Source organism: Rhinoraja longicauda, chromosome 32 (genome assembly GCF_053455715.1).
Source record: "Rhinoraja longicauda isolate Sanriku21f chromosome 32, sRhiLon1.1, whole genome shotgun sequence".
Lineage (NCBI taxonomy): Eukaryota > Metazoa > Chordata > Chondrichthyes > Rajiformes > Arhynchobatidae > Rhinoraja > Rhinoraja longicauda.
Genome location: NC_135984.1, coordinates 56,715 through 73,267, shown reverse-complemented (window position 1 = coordinate 73,267; position 16,553 = coordinate 56,715). Strand labels below are relative to the sequence as shown.

Here is a 16,553-nt window from a genome sequence, read left to right as displayed (position 1 = left end):
CTAAAACCTTCCTTGGTATATAGGCATTTCATTTTTTCCAGAGTTGTAACTGCAATGATGTCAGTAAGCTCTCTGGCAACTTGCAAATGGAGAAAAAGCAGTTATGTCTAACCTGTCGGACAGCTTTGCTTGCAGCTGAGTAATTATCAGCATCTTCCAGACTTGAAAGATTTCTCGCAGTTGATAACCTTTCCAACAACTCATCTCTCTGCGTGCGCAACTGTGCCAAAAAACATTCCGTTCCTGGCAAAGAAAAGTAATGCTGCTTAAATGCAGGTTTAAAAAAATATTTTATAAAGATGGTCAGAATTTCAACAATACATCACTGTTCTTCAATTTATATGCATTTTATAGACTGTTACAATATACCAGCTTCAAATTTATAACAATAATTCCAAATTGATTTAATTTTGATATCACACCTTACATTCATTGTGCCAATTGGCATGTACTTTCACATGATGAAAGTAGATTATAATTCATTCAACCAGTGTACAGGTTACTTTGCAATTTAAAAGATTTACTTCAGGTCTTTAGACAATAATAGAAGTTTAATTACATGCCAAAAAATTGAGCAGTAGGACTAACATTAATCAATATTTACAACACATCCAATTTTTTCCTCTGCTGCAGCAATCCAATTCCTTTGCTTCCATTTATCTCCTCATACTCATAACATAGAATCTTCAACAAAAAAAATCACCCAAATGAGAGCACTGCATCAACATGTGGCAAAGTCACAAATACAAGACAGGCCAAGTAGAAAAAAAGGAGAGATTTCAAAGGAGACAGCAAAAACATACCAAACCAGGCAGCTGTTACCCATTCACCAATATTTGGTGTGCAGAACTGTACCCTGAGAGTTCCAGTCTTAAAGAATGAATGAATATGCAGTTGCACATCACTTCTGATCAATTTTTTGGGGGTCAATTTGTTGTACAAGCACTCAATTACCTCCTCTGGCAGCTTGTTCCATGCTCCCACCACCACTTGTGTGAAAAAGTTACCATTCAGATTCCTATTAAATCTTTTCCCCTTCATCATAACCTACATCCTCTGGCCCTTGATTCCCCGACTCTGGGGAAGAGACTGTGTGTCCATCCGATCTATTCCTCATGATTTTATACACCTCTAAGATCACCCCTCATCCCCCAGCCTGCTCAACCTCTCCCTTTAGCTCAGACCCTCAAGTCCTGGCAACATCCTCATAAATCATCTCTGCACCCTTTCCAACTTGACATCTTTCCTATAATATGGTTCCCAGAACTGAACACAATACTCTAAATGCGGCATTACAAACGTCTTATATAGTTGCAACATGACTTCCCAACTTTTATACTCAATACTCTGACTGATGATGGTCAATGTGCCAAAAGCCTTTTTGACAACCCGTATCAACCTTTGATGCCACCTTCATGAAAATATGTACCTGCACTCCTCGATCCCTCTGCTCTACAACACTCCCCCAAGCCCTACCATTCACTGTGTAGGTTATATTTGCTTGTACGGTAGTGCAAGAATTGCTGATTAGTAATAATATCGTTAACTTTCCAAAATGCAACACCACACATTTCTCTGCATTACATTCTATCAACCACTCCACAGCCCACCTGGCCAACTATTTTCACCATCTACAATACCACCCATTTTCGTGTCATCTGCAAACTTGCTAATCATGCCCAGCACTGAACCCTGAGGCACATTACCAGTCACAGGCCTCGGGTCCGAGAAGCAACCTTCCACCATCACCCACTGCTTCCTTCCAATTTTCTATCCATTCAGCTATCTCTCCTTCGATCCCATGCAATCTAACCTTCCAGAGCAGCCTACTGTGTGGAACCTAGTCGCTTTGATATAGTCAATATATACAACATTTACAGCTCTGCCCTCAACCTTTTTGATCCCATCTTCAAAAAACTCAATTAGGATGGACTCTGAGCAGAACACTTTTCCTTAAACTAGCAATGCTTTAACCGACAGCTGCATATAACAACAATTCAGGACACAGCTAAACATCATAAATCCATACAACCATCACATTACGTTAATGAGATGTCTTGGGGTTATCTTTTATAATATACAAAATACCTTCCAAATACAGTCTAATAGACTATGGTCACCACTCAGTTACAGAAATATACATAAAACCACCATCCACAGCTAAATGAATTTGGCGAGACCCTGAGAATAATCAAATCAAAGCAAGAATACAGGTTAAATTGATGTCACCTACTGTTTAGAAGGTGCTCAGTTCACACGTGTTTCTTCCAGATCTTTTAAGCACATTAGAAACCCAAAAATGTTGGTGAAGTTAAAGATTACATGTCTATATCCTCCTCTATATCAAAAGTAACCACCTCAGAATTAGAATCAATTGAAATTCCCATAAGCAAGGCAAGAAAATTCAACCCGACACAGAAACAGCTGTGATTTTAAAATATGGTTCTAATTCACATTTAACCGAATTAAGTCACCATGACAAATTATATTGAAGGCTGGAGATATGGAACAGTCTCCAATTGTTTTAAACATAGTAGAGAATTGATCATAATTGCTGGATAAGCAAATGTTTTAAAAATCTTTGACATGCTATTCCAATGAATAAGTGAAGCAACATCTAGTTACACACCTAATCGCCTAAAACTTGGCACAAAGTCTACGAAGGTTGCAGCTCCATGGCACAAAGGACTTGGAAGCCTATACTGGAATTGGTGTCCAAGCGTGATCAAATGGTGAGCAATGTACATGCAATTGTTGTGGTGGATCGCAGCCAGCTGGGGCAACTTCTGCAGCGTCTCCCTATTTGAAAATAAGAATGGATGGGTTAGAATCTACCATAATGTAGTATCTTCCTGAAACTACACAACTATGTATGTATTTAATAAATACAAAGTCATTTTGAAATAACAGTGAAGGTTAAAAAGATCAAGTGCAGTTCCGATCCGAAATACCACCTATCCATGTTCTGCAGGAATGCTGCCTGACTCCGAGTTTTGTGTCTATCTTAGTGCAAATCAGGTTTTGTTACTGCTGATATTAACACAACAGCAACAAGCAGCAAAAAAAACCATGTTTTACCCAACTAATTGTCAAGATTAGGGAAGATAAATCCTACCCATAAGAGAACTTTCCTCGAGTTTCGAAAAAATAGGTGACTTCATTAAAGCAAAATATTTGACAGGATAAATGCATGCAGAACATTTCTCCTGGCTGCCATGTCTGGGGTTGAAACTGTAATTGGGTCAATATCTTTCATTTAATCCTTGAAATGCTTCAGCACAGATGTGTGGGTATTTGGTGCAAGGAAGAGACTGGCAGATTTCTGGGCACTAAAGGCATCAATAATACAGGTTGATGGAGTTGAGGTCAATTGGCCACAATCTTATTGTGGTCGTACAGAACACATTAAATAATTTATATAAGAAGATAACTGCAGATGCTGGTACAAATCGAAGGTATTTATTCACAAAATGTTGGAGTAACTCAGCAGGTCAGGCAGCATCTCGGGAGAGAAGGAATGGGTGACGTTTCGGGTCAAGACCCTTCTTCAGACCCTTCTTCAGACATTAAATAATTTATTATTTCTTGCATTCAACAGTGAATGATTTGATGACCTAGCCAAATAGGTGGAATATGTTATTACTAATCAGCAACTCTTGCACTACCGTACAAGCAAATATAATGAATCCATTAAAAACGGTAATGGAATTAAAAACAAACTTAAAAATTTCAAACTTACTTGTGATATGTCGGAACAACATCGTAGAACAAGTGGAACATGTTTCTAACAGTGTAGAACAACTGCACAGCACTGAAAAAGCAAATAAAGTAGAAATCAGCTGCTCAAAGATGTAATTCAAAAAGTTATTGAAACAGTGCATTGGCTGCCTAAATCATCCTGGTATTTCCTTGAGTGAACAAAATTGAAGAGTGAACTTGAGCCTGGGTGCTTAGTCAGAGCCCAAATCTGACCATGCCAAGGATCAGGTTGGCGATCAAAAAAATCCTAAACTCTGGTCAGATTTCACTGAGCCAGAACTTAACACAAAATCACTTCATTGTTTGGTGTTACCATAGAAAGTTTACAACATAAACAGCCATTTAGACAATCATGCATAGGATAGTCAAACAAAACGAATCCAACCTAAGCTCATCTTCCAGTCGCCTTGCTGATCATTGTTCGAGTACTATAAAGATCAAATAGTGTAAATATGAATATTTACCTACTTCTCAGAGTAAGTTCCAAACATCTACTAATCTCTGGGTAACAATTTTCTGCACCCCTTTAATCCATTGTTTAAAATCAATTTTCTGACTTCTGCCTAGGGAAACACACCCTTCTTGTGATACAGGAGGCCACATTATTGGGTTATGTTTTTTGATATTATAAAAAGCAGTTACTTTACATCTTCCCCATACAACAAAATGATAAGGAATAATCATAATATCAGGGCTGTATCATGTAGGAGTGACATCAGAAAATACTATTCCCCCAAAGAGAGCAACAAAAACCTAAACTTTTCGCCATGAAGCCACGAGTTTGAAGGTCAGTTGAAATATTAAAATGCAACATAAAATAATCCAACATTTTGCTAACCAGTCAGTTCCTTCCTGTTCAGTACTGCCTTCAACCACTGAAGGTCACCTCACCTTCTGTCTCCTTTCTCTGTTCGTTTACTTATTTATCTATTTATTCACTTCCCTATGTTCTCTAAATCCCTGTAAAGCGTCTTTGAGTATATGAAAAGCGCTATATAAATGTAATGCATTATTATTATTATTATTATTATTATTATATGTTGCCCACTCCAGTGCGAAATCTCCTCAAGGTATGACTACTTTGAAGTTCTTCTCCTCTCTCCAAAGAGAGTTCTGCATCTCTCTACATCACTGTCTATATCTCTCGTTTCCCTTTCCCCTAACTAGACTGAAGAAGGGTCTCGAGCCAAAAAGTCACCCATTCTTCTCTCCAGAGATGCTGCCTGTCCCACTGAGTTACTCCAGCATTTTGTGTCTATCAAAAATTGGGAAAAAGATTTGAAGTGCAGAGCATCTATGACCTAACAAAATGCTGGAACATCCTTGAGGAACTCAAATCCTGCAAAATTTACTGGATGCGATGAAGTTGACCTTAAATTTCATGATCACATCAATTTCATTGGCTGCTTGATTACACTACTTTTGAAGTCTGAAAACCAGATTTTCTTAGATTAATTTTACCCAATTTTTAACCTGCAACAAACCCCTGGGTTTTGAGCATCTTATGAACAGAAATTTGAATCAAACATCTTGGATCCAAATGGTAAGAATTTATTGGAAAACACCACAGTACTTTAAACTGGAGCCTTGTGGCCAACAATGTAGCAAGTGGACCAATTTTCCAAGAGTTCAAAATCTCTAATTGTCTTTCTGAACCACAGGTTTAAGACGCCAAACAAAGATACTTTCACAGGTAACATTTACCAAGGCTATAAATGGTTAATACTTAATTAATCTATCCTTTGAAGCGACATTAACTAGTTTAATTGAATTAATATCACAACCCTCTTCGGTTCTATTTTGCCGTCCCCTTTTATTTTGTAATCTATCAAATATTCATCCACACTTCATTTTAAGGAGCTTTATGTGATTCATGAATAAAAACAGATCCCTCTTTACTTCACCCACTTTCAGTCTCTCCATTTGGCAAATCTGCCTTTTGATTTCTCTTCAGCAAGTGTATGAGCTCACACTTCCCTAAATTAAACTCCACTTGCCAGACCTTTGCCCACTCATTCACCAATAATCCCATGGTCGATTTACAATATTACATGCCCTTCTGCTTATTTTCGTTTCATCAGTAAATTTGGAAGCCTTATATACCGTTCCTGCCAGCAGGTTATTAACCCTATCGCCGACGAGCCAGGTGTACATTTCTGTGTTTGAACGTAACCAGGAAATGGTAATGGGCAACACGAGCTCCATTCACTCCAGAATCCATTATGCAACAAAACACAGAATTACTTGCCATTCAGGTGTGGCACTTATAGCCTCAGAAAGTGTCTGATAAGCTAGTTCCACCAGTTTCTGGACGGATTCACTGATGCGGCAGGTAGGCAAACACATTGTTCGACTGCTGAGTTGCTTCCCGCTGCCCAGGTTCACCATGTCACTCAGAACAATGTTGGAAGTCATGGGTACTTTTACTTTGCTGACTAATCCCAGACTGGGAAGCTTTGGAATGGAGATCATGGAATCAGCTGTAATCTGAAGGTAGAGCAACCAGTTAGGATTTTTTTTTAACCTTTTCACAAAATTTGTACCAAATTTAAACTTAGTTATAAATAAAAATGTAGGCAAGCAAAAACTGGAACCACGGGGGCACATCCACAGGACAAAGCACTTTATTCAGTCAAATTTATAACAGTTTGGAACTTCCTAGTCGATCCATAAATTGTTCCCAACAGGCTCAAATTAATTTGTAAATGTCCCTTACAGAACATTTTTCATCTATTAATTTACACTGTTCTAAAATAATAACAAAATTATTAGTAGCCAATTCTGCTCATCAGGTCTGGAAGAACCTCCTTTCAGCCTAACTGATCTCTCTATATATCCACTTCTCTCTTTGAATGGTGCATTTGCTTTGCTTTTACAAAACAAGGACATTCATAAATTAGGATTGAGCATTCTCAAAAGCATCAAGCATGCCAATGTTGTCCACAAATAACTAACTTAAATCCTGCACATAATTACACAACAAATATTACTTGCCAAGTTTGGTTTAGTTAAATTTGAACCTCTTGTTCATTTATCTCTACTTAGAATTAATCGTGAAGTATTACAGGAGTAGAATGTGGGGAACAACATTACACATGTTGCACAATATACACTTAAATTATGGAAAGGTCCAAATAGACAAATATGTTAGCTCTAAACCTAGTTTGTGAAGTAGTATTTGGATTATGCTGCATTAGTGCAATAAAAAGAGAAATTAAGAATAACATACAAGATTAAAAAGTGTAGTCAAATTTCAAAGCTTCATCTATCGTCACACTGTCTATCGACAGATATTAAGAGTGCAGAACATACTGCAGAATAAAATGTGCCAAAGTAAATTGGTGTTTATTAAATTAACTGACCCACTTCAAGCATTTTCCAACATTTACTCAGTTAAGCCAAAAACTAAACTGCAGGAATACAAATACTTAATCAAGCCAAATCACAAACTCTCGCGTGGAAGTATTGCCAGTGATGCTTGCCACCCTGGCCATTCCATTTTCTTTTGTCTATTTTCTGGGAGAAAACACAGCAGCTAAAAAAGCCTGGACTTACAGACCTGGTACATGGATAGGAAAGATTTGGAGAGATATGGGGGCCAAACATGCAGATGGGACATGGGGCATTGTGGCCAGCATGGGCAAGTTGGCCCAAAGGGCCAGTTGCCATGCTGTATGACAATGACCATTTACGTACCACCTTCCACGAGGTGCTTCTGCATATTCTTAACACTACCACATTTGGTTATTCCATTACTGTATTTTAATTTTTTTACCACTACTTTGGATTGCACTACAATATTGCACCATTCTGCTGTCTTGCATTCATATTTATGAATCATTACTATATGAATGTTCTATTGTTCTATTGAATAACGTTCTAATATGAACAATTGTCTATTGTCATCTGTGAACAAGGAATTTCTTTGCACCCTCTCCCTGGTGTATATGACAATAAACCGATCTGATCACTCCCATATGTGCTGGGGCTTTGCAAGCATTTACTAATTCACCTTAACGGTGTTATGGATCTCAGACGTCATCAGGTTTCTGGCAGTCACAATCACATCTTGACATTTCTTACTGGCAAAATGAACATTAACATTTCTTGCATATTTCAATAGGTCCGTGGAATGGCTCTGCAAAAACTGCATCTCTTTGAGTTTTTCCTCAAATTTATCTGTTGCTTTTATCACCTGGAAGGGAAAACCAAAAACAGAATGTTAGTCTTGATCTGCATAACAAGATTCTGTTCCTCATTTTCATCCCTGTAAACAATCACCATTCAATCACAAACTCAATTTTTGTAAGAAATGGCAGGCAAGAGTGCATAAGAGACATGGCCGTCGTTCAAGCTAATCTAGCATGCACAACCCTGGCCGATAATTTCACCATTTTTTTTTACACACTCCACTTTCCGCAATTCAGCTTTTGATCCATCTGTCAAAGGAAATAGGTCCTTCCCATTTTGTCTAACTGCCTTATAATCTTGTACACCCCAATTAATTTTCCCCTCTGCCTCAAGAAGAAATTAACCCTATCATGGATAACCTTTCCGCACTGGGCATATTTTTCATAGACCTGGAAAAACCATGTAAAAATTCCTCTGTAAGCTCTCCAGTGCAATGACATCTTTCCAGCAATGTAATAATCAGAGCCACATGGTGGACAAGCTGCATCATAAAGCTCCAATATTATCACCCTATTATTATATTGTATGGTTCAGGTAATAAAGGGAGTCATCCATCAAGCCTTATTGTTCTATTCTGGTGCTTTTTAAGGATGGTTGAGCACACATCCCTAGGTTCCTCTTCTTCAGCACCTGACCGATGATGTACAATTTTCTTTGTGCACCCGACTTTCTGGATTAAATTACATTTTACAACCCAACAGTCCAATTCATTTGTTTCTATCCTGCAATCTAAAGTCATCATCCAAATCGGCAATCACTATCCCAATTTTGTGACAGAAAAGGCCATAGAAACTTGTTCCACAGAGTATACAATTATATTAAAAAGTCAGCAATGAAAACTGAATGCTAATTAGGAATGTGCAATGGAAAATACACCTGGTTCGGCAATTAAAGGTCCTCGTTCGCACACATGTTATGGTAAAGTGTCCATACCTCTTCATACAGCTCTAACTGGCAGCTGTTTGCTGGTATAGAAAATACCAAACAGTTCTTAATAATGATTTCTGATAATTCTTCCCAGATCATGCCTCCCAGCAACTCTGGTAGATTTATATCCTGCTTTTCTTTACAATCCACGGCGTCCCAGAGCGGAATATCTACCATAACACCAAAAAGGAAAGCCAATTAAATTCTACATACTCAGCTACGTATCTTTCTCTTAATTATGCTATGAATCTAATTTCAGAACGGCATAATTACAAGACAAAAATAAATAACCTACCCACAATGCAGCGAGCGAAAGGGACAAAAGAAAAGTCTACATACGAAGCAAATGTTGGTACAGGAACTCCAAGACGATTGTGATCTTCTGGTAAACCTTTGCTGGTAACTCATGTTCAGATTTGCTTTTAACTGCGCTGAATCTTAATAAGGCATCATTAGCCCGAAGTTCAATCTCAACATCAAGGGATGGCTCGATAACCAGTGGTTTCAAAATATATTTCAACAAGATCTGACCTGCAGAGTTTGGACATTGCTATTAAGCAGTAAAGATGACCGAGAGCAAAACAAGTAAAGACAATCATTTTGTTTAAAAATGTCATTTGTGTACGATCAATTCCTCCCAAAGTTGCACTCAAAGACACAATTAATTGATTAATATGTCAACCTCTTCTCGTAGAAACAGCTCCTGTGACCTAATCGGTATAAAAACAATGCCAGTAAAAATTGATTCGCTGAACTTTTTTTTAAACCAGCACATAAAACCAAGTTTTAGAATAAAATGTAAAAGTTCAGAAGTCATTAAGCAAGATTATCAGCCATGCTAAACGTATGCAGGCTGCGTTAAAAGTAATACAACCTCATTGGAACATGCTGCTATGACAAAGGAGGTAGAGCAGTGAAATACATAATTTACTGTGTTCCAAAATTCAAACTTTCCTCAGAAGAAACTGGGGAGAGGGGGTATAACAGTTTAGTGACCAATGCCTTGAGTAGCTTTTAGGTCAGATATTGAGAAATTTATTTCTCAACAATGATTATGAACCTTTGTAAGTTTCTACACAAGGGTGCCATGCATGTCAGCAGCAGAACAATTTAAGGCTGTTCAATAGGTCTTTGGACTCTAAAGGAACTGAGAATTGCAATGCTCTCAAATTAAGCTCTGTGGCCAGCCTCTGTTATTTGTTGTGATCTTGGTGCAGAATTAATAGCTTTTGAATATTGAACATTAAAGTCTTTGAAGGTTAGACATGCCAATTGCTAAAGACTCTTCAGACAGTTGAAGATTAAAGTTGCAGGGCTGAGGACTAATTAAAAGTGGTTAAAATGTGTAGGAAAGAACTGAAGATGTTGGTTTAAGTCAAAGGTAGACATAAAATGCAGGAGTAACTGACAGGCAGCATCTCTGGAGAGGAGGAATAAGTAAAGTTTCGGGTCGAGACCCTTGGGTTCAATATTTAAAATCTGGAGAAAATACAATTTATACTAAGTGAAATTTAAGTTTCTAATTTTAATTTTATTCTTCTCATTGTGAAAGACACAAAAATCATGTTCTACCAATACACGCTGCAATACCTTTAAAGATATTCATCCAGTTGAGAAAATAAAATATTATAGTGACTTGCTGTAGAAACTTGATGATGCTCACCAAGTCAGGGCAACAGAAAATCTGTAGTAATTAAGTGTAAATTGCTTACTAAAGAATTTCAGTTTTCTGTTCAGTTCACCAAGAATAGCAAAGCCTTGAAGTATTGATATAAGCAGTGGCTCAAGATCACTCTTCCTCCTTGATGTCACGTTGCATAAGCGTAGCTCAGTTTTCAAAGTCCATCCAAACAAATCCTCAGCTGCAGGAAAACAAGCGATTAGTTCTTACACCTGTGTCACCTATTCTCTAGGATTCAACACCAGGAATTACTTCTTCAGTGGAGACACACAAGAAAAGTAATGGAATTGGTGTACAAGCTCCCTCTAATGCATTAACTGAGTACAATATATTGCAACTTTCCCCTGCAACCGCAGGAGATGCAACACCCGTCCCTTTACCTCCCCTCTCGACTCCATCCAAGGACCTCAACAGTCTTTTCAGGTGAGGCAGAGGTTCACTTGAACCTCCTCCAACATCATCTTCTGTATCCGCTGTTCCAGGTGTTAACTTCTGTACATCGGCAAGACCAAGCGCAGGCTCGGCAATCGTTTCGCTGAACGTTTCCGCTCAGTCCGTCTTAGCCTACTTGATCTCCCGGTTGCTCAGCACTTTAACTCCTCCTCCCATTCCCAATGTGACCTTTCTGTCCTGGGCCTCTCCATTGTCAGAGTGAGGCCCAGCGCAAATTGGAGGAACAGCACCTCATATTTCGATTGGGTAGCATACATCCCAGCGGTATGAACATTAACTTCTCTAACTTCAAATAGCCCGTGCTTTCCCTCTCTCTCCATCCCCTCCCCCTTCCGTTTTTCCCCCAGTCTTACTGTCTCCAACAACATTCTATCTCTGTCCCGCTCATTCCCCTGACATAGAAATATAGAAACATAGAAAATAGGTGCAGAAGTAGGCCATTCGGCCCTTCGAGCCTGCACCGCCATTCAATATGATCATGGCTGATCATCCAGCTCAGTAGCCTGTACCTGCCTTCTCTCCATACCCCCTGATCCCTTTAGCAAAAAGGGCCACATCTAACTCCCTCTTAAATATAGCCAATGAACTGGCCTCAACTACCTTCTGTGGCAGAGAATTCCACAGACTCACCACTCTCTGTGTGAAGAAATGTTTTCTCATCTCGGTCCTAAAAGACTTCCCCCTTATCCTTAAGCTGTGACCCCTGGTTCTGGACTCCCCCAACATCGGGAACAATCTTCCCGCATCTAGCCTCTCCAACCCCTTAAGAATTTTATATGTTTCTATAAGATCCCCCCTCAGTCTTCTAAATTCCAGCGAGTACAAGCCCAGTCTATCCAGTCTTTCCTCATATGTAAGTCCCGCCATCCTAGGGATCAATCTGGTGAACCTTCTCTGTACTCCCTCTAAGGCAAGAACGTCTTTCCTCAGGTTAGGAGACCAAAACTGCACACAATACTCCAGGTGCGGTCTCACCAAGGCCCTGTACAACTGCAGCAGAACCTCCCTGCTCCTAAACTCAAATCCTCTTGCTATGAATGCCAGCATACCATTCGCTTTCTTCACTGCCTGCTGCACCTGCATGCTTGCTTTCAATAATAATAATAATAATAATAATAATACATTACATTTATATAGCGCTTTTCATATACTCAAAGACGCTTTACAGGGATTTAGAGAACATAGGGAAGTGAATAAATAGATAAATAAGTAAACGAACAGAGAAAGGAGACAGAAGGTGGGGTGACCTTCAGTGGTTGAAGGCAGTACTGAATAGGTGAGACTTCAGTGATGTTTTGAATGTGGTGAGTGTGGAGGAGTCTCTGACGGTTTGAGGTAGTGAGTTCCATAGGGTGGGAGCAGCGATGGAGAAAGTCCTGTCCCCCCAGGATCTGAGTTTGGTCCGGATGTGGGGGGATAGGAGATTGGCAGTGGCAGAGCGGAGAGTGCAGGTGGGAGTGTGCCTGTGGAGGAGGTCGGCCAGGTAGGATGGGGCCATGTTATGGAGGGCTTTGTAGGTCATGAGGAGGATTTTGTACTGGATTCTCTGGGGGATGGGGAGCCAGTGGAGTTTGTAAAGGACGGGGGTGATATGGTCACGGATCGGGGTGTGGGTGAGTAGACGGGCAGCGGAGTTTTGAATGTATTGAAGTTTACTGATGATTTTTGAGCGTGCGCCATAGAGGAGGCTGTTGCAGTAGTCCAGACGGGAGGTGATGAAGGCGTGGATGAGGGTTTCTGCAGCTGTGGAGGAGAGGCATGGACGGAGACGGGCAATGTTTTTGAGGTGTAAGAAGGCTGTCTTTGTGATGTGTTTGTCGAAGGAGAGGGTTTGATCAAAGATGATACCAAGATTCCGGATGTGAGGGGAGGTGGATACTGGGAGACCATCAATATTGAGGATGAAGTTTTGGGTGGATTTGGTGAGCGTTTTTGGACCAATGATGATGATTTCAGATTTGTTGCAGTTGAGTTTGAGGAAATTTGATTGAAGCCAAGATTTTATTTCAGTGATGCAGTTTGTCAGTGTAGAGTGTGTGGTGGTGGAGATCGACTTGGTGGAGATGAGGAGCTGGATATCATCGGCGAAGCAGTGGAAGTTGAGACCATGACGGCGGATTAATTGACCAAGGGGGAACAGGTAGAGGATGAAGAGGAGGGGGCCAAGGACTGAGCCTTGGGGACACCTTGGGGGAGGGGAGCGGTGGGGGATTTACAGTTGTTAATGGAGATGAACTGGTGCCTGTCAGAGAGGTAAGATTTGAACCAGGATAGGGCTGTGCCGGTGATGTTAAAGGAGGTTTCAAGTCGGGTGAGGAGAATGGAGTGAGGTCAAGTAGGATGAGGATGTTGAGGTTGCCAGCGTCGGAGGAGAGGAGAAGGTCATTTGTGATTTTGAGGAGCGCAGTTTCAGTACAGTGGTTTGAGTGGAATCCGGATTGGAAAGTTTCATACAGGTTATTGGTAGAGAGGTGATATTTGAGTTGGGAAGCTACAGCACGTTCCAAAACTTTGGACAGAAAGGGTAGGTTGGAGATTGGTCTGAAGTTGTTTGGGGTGTCAGGGTTGAGACCAGGTTTTTTCAGAATGGGGGTGACAGCAGCGATTTTGAGGGATGGCGGGACGATGCCAGTGGACAGGGAGGAGTTTATTGTTGCAGTGATAAGTGGAGAGAGAGCAGGAAGGCAGGCCTTGACAAAGCTGGAGGGGATGGGGTCCAGAGAGCAGGTGGCAGTTTTTATTCCTGTGAAGAGGTCAGAGAGGTCGGTGGTGGAGACTGGGGAGAACTGAGGCAGGGGTTGACAGGATAAGGGGGGGCAGGTGGTTTGAGGTGGAGCAGGTGTGTTGGTGGTTAAGGTGCTGTAGATGTTGTCTATTTTGCTTTGGAAGAATGAAAGGAAAGTGGTGCATTTGTCAACTGTGAATGATTGGGTGATGGTGTCCAGGGGGCTGAGGAGTTTGTTTATTGTAGAGAAGAGTGTTTTTGGGTTTCCGGAGCCAGAGTGAATTATTTGAGAGTAGTAGGTGGAGTGGGCACGGGAGAGGGCATCTTTGTAGTGCTGCAGGTGGTCTTTGTAGGCTTGGGAGTGAATTGTGAGACCTGTTTTGTTGCGGAGTCTTTCAAGTTGGCGAGCATGAGTTTTCATCATGTGGAGTTCAGGGGTAAACCAGGGAGCAGAGTGGGTGAAGGAAACAGTTTTTGTTTTTATAGGTGCAAGCTGGTCGAGGCAGGAGGAGAGAGTGCGGTTGTAGTAGTCAGTGAGGTCAGAGGGGCTGTGGAGGTCAACGAAGGGAGAGGCGGACATTATTTCAGAGAGGGAGGATGAGAGCGAGGTAGGTGAATGACTGGTGCACCATGACACCCAGGTCACGTTGCATCTCCCCTTCTCCCAATCGGTCACCATTCAGGTAATACTCTGCTTTCCTGTTCTTGCCGCCAAAGTGGATAACCTCACATTTATCCACATTATATTGCATCTGCCATGCATTTGCCCACTCGCCTAATCTATCCAAGTCCCTCTGCAGCCTCCTAGCATCCTCCTCGCAGCTAACACTGCCACCCAGCTTCGTGTCAGTCTGAAGAAGGGTCTCGACCCAAAACGTCACCTATTCCTTCTCTCCAAAGATGCTGCCTGTCCCGCTTAGTTACTCCATCATTTTGTGTCTACCTTCAATTTAAACCAGCATCTGCAGTTCTTTCCTATTCATACATGGCAACCTTCTGTTTCCCCAGATCCATAAATGGTATTGTGACCAATGAACTTTTATGCAAAGGAGAGAAAAACAAGGTTTAAAAAAGTTATTTAAATTCTGACAACCCCAATGTCAAGACATTAGGATGAAAAGGGAGGTAAAATAGAACATTGATCCTTTGTCAAGTGTTCATTACATTTATTAATGGTGCATGTGGCAGGTATTGTGCATCAGAAAACCATGCTGTTTTATTCCAGCAGGCTGTTAAAGTTGTGATATCAGGATATGACACACGCTAGAAAATCTGAGGCCCGTGCACCTGGGAAAGCCCAACAATATCTTTCATCTTAAGTAAGATTGGGAATTTTCAACCAAAATGCAAAAATCCAAAATCGTTCAGCAACTTCCATGAAGTCATACATTCTATCATTTCTACAACAGCAGATGCATGATTTAATAATTACATGTGTAATTATTAAATGTATTACAAGGGTAATTATTGATGCAGTGTAAACCCATCACACCTTTTCACAGTGATGGTGTTGCTGCATTTCCTTATTAAGAATTGTAGTTAAAATACACAATGAAATAACACAAAGTTGTATCATATGATCTTTAAATCAAAATAACCTTTTCCTTTAATACATAAAGACTGATGGAACTAAATATTGAATTACTCCTAACTAATCTGGATATTCACACCTTAATGCTTGACTTCAGTATTTCCCCAGAAGTAAAATGTGGTAATTCACCTTTTGTTGGTGCTGGTGAAGGGGGAAGGTTCCATACTGCCAGCTGTTTCCACTCTTCCCCTAAATGATACAATAATGTCTCCTTCTGCACAATGAGCTCTGTGCCAAGTACTTGCAACATCTTCAGCTCAACACCCTTCCTTGATTTTAGTAGGGTAAGATTGTGCTGTGCCTTGCAAATAGAAGCAGAAATGTAAGACATGGTAAGACACTTTACAAACTGTAATTGAATTTAGCAACCAGGAACTTCTTCAAACTCCACATTTTAAACTTGCCACAAGTGTCAGTTAAAACTTCAGATGCAGAAACAAGCAGTATCTTAACAGAATGCAGCACATTATCCCTCAAAAATATTAAAATTTTGATCAAATACATTGTGGGATATTTCTGAGCACAAAAGCTTGAAATGTGCCTTTGGTAACATTCATCACACGTCAAGGTTACTGTTGTGCAAATATTATCTCAACATGTTTAAAAAATGTGATGATCCCCATTTAAAAGCAAATTTCTCTTAGTCATCAGCCACCCACCCACCCCATCCATCTCCAATTTCCTCTATCCCTTTTCACCTATCCTCAATCCCATTATCTGTATTTTTGTCCATCGCCAGACTTAAATTAATTCTCCATTAGTAGTCTGGCCTTCAGCTGCCTAGGCCCTTAAACTCTGAAATAGTCTTCATAAGGTGCTTTATTTTCCTTTGAAACACTTCTCCATATTTAACTTAATCAAAACCTTCGAGGTAGGTTTTTTTTCCCTTCAGTAATCAAATATTATAACATTGGGTCTGTTATACAAATGTAAGTGGCTTATGTTGTTTTAACAGAACTAATTCAGCGCCACAAGAATTTTTCCTAAATGTTTAATTAACTTTTATAATACCCGAGCAGCAAGATTGATGGCTCCAAAGCCAGATGTTGATAGACATACTAACCTTATTGAGATGCTCTGCAGATTTGGTATAATTTTGTTCTAACAAAGCTTGCTGATGTGTTTCTAGCGCTGTATCAAACTGGAAAAAATAACAAATATTTTTAAAATAGTCACACAAACTAATGGGGGTATGGGGAGAAGGCAGGAACAGGGTACTGATTGTC

At 40.2% G+C, this 16,553-nt stretch overlaps 1 protein-coding gene across 2 annotated transcripts in view; it reads right to left on the bottom strand.

The window, feature by feature from the left end:
* zw10 (zw10 kinetochore protein) overlaps nucleotides 1–16,553 on the bottom strand; it is a 30,597-nt gene that overhangs the window by 6,571 nt on the left and 7,473 nt on the right. For both annotated transcript variants that reach the window (XM_078426715.1, XM_078426716.1), the window contains exons 4-13: nucleotides 16,391–16,468; nucleotides 15,457–15,628; nucleotides 10,590–10,739; nucleotides 9,217–9,408; nucleotides 8,884–9,047; nucleotides 7,772–7,954; nucleotides 6,008–6,246; nucleotides 3,740–3,811; nucleotides 2,630–2,799; nucleotides 113–243 (exon numbers count right to left, since the gene is read on the bottom strand). In XM_078426715.1, the coding sequence (XP_078282841.1) occupies nucleotides 113–243; nucleotides 2,630–2,799; nucleotides 3,740–3,811; nucleotides 6,008–6,246; nucleotides 7,772–7,954; nucleotides 8,884–9,047; nucleotides 9,217–9,408; nucleotides 10,590–10,739; nucleotides 15,457–15,628; nucleotides 16,391–16,468 (1,551 nt within the window). The remainder of the gene's footprint in view (nucleotides 1–112; nucleotides 244–2,629; nucleotides 2,800–3,739; nucleotides 3,812–6,007; nucleotides 6,247–7,771; nucleotides 7,955–8,883; nucleotides 9,048–9,216; nucleotides 9,409–10,589; nucleotides 10,740–15,456; nucleotides 15,629–16,390; nucleotides 16,469–16,553) is intronic.